General features: G+C 33.1%; 1 protein-coding gene across 1 annotated transcript; it reads right to left on the bottom strand.

Annotated features, from left to right (window-relative positions):
- Window positions 1–2,313: 2,313 nt before the first annotated feature.
- Window positions 2,314–7,597, bottom strand: LOC127120920 (E3 ubiquitin-protein ligase At3g02290). Its single transcript, XM_051051534.1, has 5 exons — window positions 7,429–7,597; window positions 6,217–6,514; window positions 3,118–3,547; window positions 2,784–2,893; window positions 2,314–2,612 (listed from the first exon to the last, which is right to left on the bottom strand). The coding sequence occupies exons 2-5, from the start codon at window positions 6,334–6,336 to the stop codon at window positions 2,580–2,582; spliced, it is 693 nt and encodes a 230-aa protein (XP_050907491.1). The 5' UTR covers window positions 6,337–6,514; window positions 7,429–7,597; the 3' UTR covers window positions 2,314–2,579.
- Between the last annotated feature and the right edge of the window lie 349 nt (window positions 7,598–7,946).

The following is a 7,946-nucleotide window of genomic DNA, read 5'->3' as shown; positions in this document are numbered from 1 at the left end:
CTGGAATCAACACACTCTGACTCTGAAGAGATACTAGTGTTTTACAAGATGCTGTCAAATTCTAGAAATCTCTTAGACAACGGTTCTGATGAACGTTTGTGCTAAAGCTTCTGACTGTGACTTTGATTGAAGAGCCTCTGAAGGATTGTCAGCCTTCAATATTTTGCGCTCAAGTTTTGAAGATTTTGAAGAACAAAATCTGAAGACTCTGAAGACCAGGTTCTGAGGAACTGTGTCAAGACTCTAAAGACCGGGGTTCTGAAGATTCTTTCAACTAGTCTATTGATCCTTCTAAGCGTGTTTCAACATCATTTCATCAGAAGGCTCTGAAGATTAGAAGATAAGATCAAAAGGTTTTGCATCAGGAAAATAGTATAAAGTACAAGATCACCATTTCGACGCTCATTTTGTGGGCTAAAGATAGTACTATTGTACCATTTTGCCTCCTATATGCAAACTGTTATGAAAGGAGACAGCTAGTGCTTTACACTCTGACTTTGAAGAGATACTAGTGCTTTACAAGATGCTGTCAAATTCTAGAAAGCTCTTAGACAACAGTTCTGATAAACGTTTGTGTTAAAGCTTCTGCTGTGACTTTGATTGAAGAGCCTCTGAAGGATTGTCAGCCTTCAATATTTTGCGCTCAAGTTCTGAAGATTCTGAAGAATAAGATCTGAAGACCAGGTTCTGAGGAACTGTGTCAAGACTCTGAAGATCGAGATTCTGAATATTCTTTCAACTAGTCTCTTGATCCTTCTAAGCGTGCTTCAATATCATTTCATCGGAAGGCTTTGAAGATTAGAAGATAAGATCAAAAGGTTTTGCGTCAGGAAAATAGTATAGAGTACAAGATCACCATTCCCTCCACGATGTTGATTTTGTGGGCTAAGGACAACACTATCGTACCATTTTGCCTCTTATATACAAACCGTTATGAAAGGAGACAGTTGCAATTTGTTATTTCAATTCTACCATCCAATGGGTATTTTAACTGCCTATATAATGGAGACTTGGAAGATTATAAGAAGTTGCTAATTGCTAACGCTCACATTATTACTCATACATGCGTAATTGCTCAAGTATATTTTTTTGTAAAATTTTATAAATACACATAGAGTTGTTGCTCGTTATTGTGTGATATATTCATTGCATTAATCTTGTGTTAATCTGCTTTCTTAGAAACATTATTTGTAAACACAAACATGTAAATCTTAAAGTTGTTTGAGTGCTTTCCTTGAGTGACTAGGTTTTAGTCAGATAGACTCAAGAAGACAAAGACGATTTGTCTTTGTGGTGTTTGTAATCAGTTTCAATTATAGTTAATTAAGTCTTTGTTGAGAAGGAAAAATCACCTTGGTATGATGGACTGGAGGTAGCTTCGTTAACAGCAAACCAGTATAAAAATAACTTTGTTATTTTTTTTTTTGTATTATTGTTTGATTGAGTTGGTTTTAAAAAGCTTTTGTTTTTAGAAATCCAATTCAAATCTTATTTCTTGTGTTTCTTATCATCTTCATAATCAAATAATAAAAATCAATCTATTTTTGATAATTTAAAATATTAATATATTAATACATTAATATTTTAATATCAAACTTTTTTTTTTTTTGAGATATCACGGATTTAAACTCACTCCTTTACAATCCTTTACAATAAAATGTTTTTGTACAGCTACAAATTAAACTGACTTAACGAAACATTTTAGTATTTAAAATATCCAAAATGTATGTTAGTGTTTGAGGCGGAATCTAAGTTTGGGGCAAGTATAGATATCAAGAAAGAGATCATTTCTATTAAAAAATAAACAAGTCCCAATGTTGAGATAGAGTCGAAACGGAGATACTTGAATCCAATGGAGACAAAACGGAGATACTTGAATCCATTTTAGACAAATTTCACATTAAATTTTTCAACCACATCAAAGATAGGAGTGAAGAACAAAAAATTATTAGAGATTCAAGATAGGAGTGAAGAACAAAAAATTCTTAGAGATTCAGATTTAGGCATGGAGAAGATAAAAACAGTCATTTCTCACCTAATTGGGAGGAAATGAAATTCACTATTAATTATTCCTTAAGCTACAAATAAGCTTTTCACTTTTGCAGGCCAGTCAAGTTCATAAAAACAAATTTCAGATATCTAACTCACTTTCTTGCTTGGGCAACATCAACATGCCAAACTCAAAATAATACAACTTGTCAATAAATTTAATAGAAATACAAACTTTTTTAATTCTTATCTTTTAGTCAACGACTTGACTCGTATATTTAGGTACAAAGCTAGTATTTGAAGGGGAAAAAAATCAAAACAAAATAAAACCCTCATAACCATTGTATTTTCCATTAAGAAAATCTCGAATTCAGAATGAAGTGCAAGCCCAAATACAACTCATATATTTCAATCCAAAAAGCACAAGTGTATGCATTGAGCTTGAAACTCACAACAATGATTAAAAAAACCTTTCATACTTACTATGCATATATATATATAAACACTTCATCTTTTCAGTATTCACAATGTCTATACTTTTATATTTTGCTCCTTTCCTCTGTCGCTGCCTTTATCCACCACCCAAATCATCAAGAGTATGTTGTCTCATCGAATTCCATTTCCTAAAAAAAATGGTAGCCAAATGTAAAACCAATTTATCATTCATTTAAATCCTCTGGTAGTTTACTTTTTAGATTCAGTGAATAATTAATATATCTGATTTATATTTTATCAAAATACATCAGTTATATTCAATGTATCTGGTCTGTATATTATCCGAACACATTAGTTACCTTTCCACAAACTGGACAGTTGTCACTTCTCTCCATCCACTCATAGATGCAACCAAGGTGAAAATGATGAGCGCATTTTGTCATTATCTTTGGATTCTCTTTAGTGTATTCTGCAACCATAAACAATTGTTAAAACATAGAATTTAGCAAGATCCCGTTATTTTACTCAGGCTACTTGAGTCGGGCCAAAAATATTGTTTTTTAGCATGCTATTTTTATAGTCCAATCCATACTAAAATATGGGCTTATTGGGCTAGGTCATCGGAACATACATGATCCCGCAATTTACGATCTTCTACTGAAAAGCTGAGATTTTTAAAGAATATGTATCTACCTTCAAGACAAGTTGGACAGATATCCTCTTCTTCCGATGATGACGTGTAAACGAGCCCAACTCCAGGTGTATATTTTGCGGATGAAAGTCTTAATGCGGACTTAGAACGGTATATCTTCGATTCATCTTCTCGGGCACATTCATTCCATTTGTCTGCTGAGTTTAGAGGCTCTGGATCCACATCTACGTCGCTTCTTAGAGGTTCAGTTTCGTCATTTGAATGGCTTGAACTTTTCTCACGCCTTGAAACTAGTCCATCACGTTGTGAACGGAAAAACCGAGGCTCTGCATCATATGGTAAGGGCCTTGGAGGAGACCGGTACATGTCCGATAGAGAATTATCAAGTGATGCTGCAGATGTCATGGATGCTGTTCCTTGAAGAGATGAAGAAATTGAATGTGCTTCGCCTCTTCGGAATATTGATGCATACTGAAATTTGAGGAAAATGGTAAAATGGTTATTTTTCAATTGAAAAACACACCTCTGACCAGTACAATCGTGATGTCAATAGCAGAAAATAGAAGTTCGTTCATATTCCACCTCACGACACTTCGTACCGAATAGCATATCGCGGAACAATAGTCATTAATTCAAATTTTTCTATACTATAGTGCTATGTAAGCTTTATATGATAAACTTGTCCACATAAGTAAATTAGAGGTATTCATATTTTTAAGAGTCATTTATAACATTGATAGCACTCAAGAGTTCTTCACTTATGCATACAACACCACCATTTTAAAAGTTTAGGATTTCTGACACATTTTAAAGACTAGTGGTATGCACAATACACTACAAAACCAGAACACTAAAGAGATGCTACTGCCAACAATTGCACATGCAAGTGTGCTCTATGAAACACGCGTCGGTGCCCAAAACTTGAATGACACTCGTACATTACGTGTCGAAAAACTCAGATAAGTCTTTCAATAAAGTAGTTTTTCTTTGCTTTGACACTCTTTAAACAAACACTTATACTAAAATACACAAACAGTTATACTAAAATGCATAAAAGAGTTGAATAATGATATATTTTTTAAAATTGATTGATTGACATACATTTTCATTTAATAATAAATTATAATTAAATATAAATATATATTTTAGGATACGGGACAGGGTGAGTACTAAGGTACCCCTGTTATCCGTGCATGCCCAAGCCCGTACTCATTTTGAGGGGTTTTACTCTACGAGTTGTGGGCATTTTTATTGGGTACGGGTACCCATTAAGTATGAGCCAAATTATCATCTGTAACGTTGACATATACACACGCACACTAGACACAATATTGGCATGTCAACCCTTGCAATAATTTCAAAAAATGGAATGATTGAATGCAATCATTCGCATGGTTGTCAAAATTGGGATCCCAATGAAGATCGTTTGAGCATAGAAAAAGCATAAATCGTAGGATCATAAAATCCCACAAAATAGATAAAACTAGAAAAATAACTAGGGAAAACAAACCTTAACAGAAAACTCTCATTAATTTAATCATAAGTAGCAACATATTCATCTAAAATAACATAATTTTTTCAAACTCCAAAACATCAAGTAAAAACATAATTATTTTAAACATGTTTGAAAGATTGGAGAACCAAAATGAATTGCAATATTGGAGAAAGTAATCTGAATTTATAAAAGGAATAAAAGAAGGGGAGGAATTGATTCATATTAAATGAATAGTAAATAATTAGAATTTTCCATATTTCCAATACAGTACTTAATAAAAAACAACAGGTCCCAAAACAACTTTCGGCGCTGCTAAACCTACTTTTAGAGATTCGGGTCAAATTCTAGTCAGAACTGGCTGGTTTGTGTGATGTGGATCCGGGTTGAAACGGGTCAAAGGTTCAAACATGTCGGATTTTAGCCGAAACAGATCGCAGAGTTTACGATCTTCATCAACGCGCCTGCCGCTCTCCTTTCTCCAGCGATATTTGCACCGATCCAACTCGGTGGCCGGTTAAGGGAGCGCAAGATCATACGTTCTTAGGAGTTAATGTTTGCTCCTGACAACTCTAATCATACGTGTCAGTGTTTTATAGACGCGCCTTCAATCGGAAATTTCGGTGCTACACAATTAATTAACGTTATATTATCATTAGAGCTATGTGTGTGTATATACACAATATAACCTTTGTACAAGAGTACATTAACTTAATTGTTAAATATTGCTTTCCTTCAATTTCTTATATGCCAATATTAGGGTTTCTTTTCAAGATGGCACTGAACTTGAAAATGCAACAGGTTTTCCAGCTCAGAAACATGAGGGAGCTATCAGTTATCAAATTCAAATTTAAACAATTATTTTGATTCTTGCATAAGCCACGCGGTCAAGGTTGTCAAGATCTCAATCTAGATCTTGAAATCTTACGACTTTGCGATCTCACTCACCTCACCCCCAATGATCTAGACCTTAAGTAGAATAGTGTGTTGTAGCCAAATTGTGAAAAAAATCCCATTGATTTTGTGCGATCTTGGCGAGTCCCGTCCACGATCGACCATTTTCCCACAACCATTACAAGACGAGAAAGATGACAAAATTCAAAGGCGCAACAATTATGGTTTGGTGGCAGTCATTTTCCCACAGATAAAAACACTTCAGAATATATAGAGTAGTATTATTTTTCGTTTTAGTAGCATCATACGACTTTCGTCACAATCTTATGTTTTACTATCTTGCTAATCCCTCTGATCTTACAAAAATAGTTAAGCAGGATCTTCCGATCTTAGTTACGATCTTATGTTTTACGATCTTACCATCCCCTCTCAGATCCCGATCTTGACAACCTTGCATGCAATATCACTTTTGTCCCCAAATAAACGAAAATTACAAACAAACAGAAATCCTTGAATCAAATGTGCCTCTCATTAGTAAGTTTAGTCCTAGAATGCATTTTTTGTTAGTTAGTTTAGTCTTTGAGAGTTTTCTCTGCTAGTTAGTTTTATCTATCAAATTACTAAAGAAAGATACTCACAAAAATGTTTGTGTTTTCAATTTATGTATTAGACAGAGAACTACCCTTCCATGAAGCAAGAAATAGAGAGGAAACAAAATAAAGGAGAAGCATGGAAACAGGATGTAGATACATACCGCATTCAAAAGATTCTGTACCAAGCAACTGAGACACACGCAGTTCCTATACACAGGATTATTTGGGTTTACATAATCTTCTACATCATCACAACTCAAACAACAGCAAACAGAGCCCATTGTTCCAACTAGCTTCTAATCTTTCCCACTCTTCAACCGATCAATAGAAACTAGATGGTGTTACATGCATGTTTTGAGAAAAATAGTCTCCAACAACATCACACCAACTATGTTTTCCATCCTTCATAAGTTCAGATACACTTGTAACATTGATAAAAGCATCGGTTATCTTGCTCACCTGCAAAATACATCAAAATAGTACACATGCATCAAATCATATTCAATCATTTTACCAATATAAAACTATGAAGCACAGACACCAGAAACACGACACCGACACTGACACGTCAACACTAGTAATAATTTGAAAAAATGAATAAATGAAACGTTATCACAAATGTAGATGTCACTTTCGGACACCGGATACTGACACACTTTTTTTTTTCCAGAGGTGTCGGAGCTACAGAGATATAAATGATAACATAAATGTTAGTGCCACATAAGTATTTTATACTACTTTTTAATGTAATGATGGATCACTTGTTTATTGACTTGGTTTCCATATATCTAACCAACGCAACCAATGTTCATTATTCAAAGCAACATGTACAGATTTCAGTCAGAACTATGACACAAGTTCACCACAAAACACATGATACTATAATATAAGTGTGATAAAACAACAATAACTATTATAAAATTCAGAAAAAGAATGTAAAAATTTTGATTTGATTATTGATAGGGTTTAGTTTATTAGTCTTTTTTAACACACGCCGACAAGTTCATGTGCTCAGTCTATCATAAACTCCAAATTTCGGAAAATTTGATTCTTTCCTTTCCATAAAAGCTATGTCGTGGAATCAACCAACATCATCACTATACACAATTTCAAAAAATATAGAAATTACAAAATAAAAAATAGTAATAGAAAAACAGTAAAATTCTGCATCAAAAGATAAAGGATCGTTACAGAAACAAACTGAAATTGGAAAAAACAAAGAGACCCATTTTCGATTATCATACCAATAAGCAATTAAAAGGGTCAAAACGATTATTGGAAGCTAAAAACTGAAGTGGGTATGTATAATGAGAAAAATATATAAAAATTGATAAAAAGAAAATTTAAGAAAGTGAAAGATTGAAGAGATGAACCTGGAAGTGTGAAATTGAGAAGAGTATATAGAAGTTTTGAGGTGAAAGTTTGGATTTTTCGGCGAGAATTGCTATGAAACTGCGAAATTGAAGCGATACTGTATTTTGTTGTTGTTCTCTTTCTTTCCCTTTTGCTTTGGTTTGGTGGGTGATGAAGTAGAGTGTTGATTTTTTTATTTTTTTATTTATTTTATTTTAAAAGTTAATATTCTATTTTTAAAAAAAATTAATATATAAAATAATTTGGATGTAGGTATGAAGTGGAATCGGCACTATAGACGGTGGTGGGGAATAAGAATCTATTTTGTATCGAAGAACAAGAGTGATATTGTAGACAAAAAAAACAGAACCACTTTTTTGTTTTATTTGTTTAAATTTAATAGTAGTAACTTTTTATATTATGGAGTAGTTATAATGATTGAGTTATTGAAAAAAATTGACTTTATCGTAGTTATATTTAAAAAGGGAAATTATATTAAAAGTTATATATATATATATATATATATATATATATGATG

The sequence above is a fragment of the Lathyrus oleraceus genome, chromosome 1 (genome assembly GCF_024323335.1).
Source record: "Lathyrus oleraceus cultivar Zhongwan6 chromosome 1, CAAS_Psat_ZW6_1.0, whole genome shotgun sequence".
NCBI lineage: Eukaryota > Viridiplantae > Streptophyta > Magnoliopsida > Fabales > Fabaceae > Lathyrus > Lathyrus oleraceus.
The sequence above is the reverse complement of the archived record's forward strand: the minus strand, read 5'-3'. Positions and strand labels throughout refer to the sequence as shown.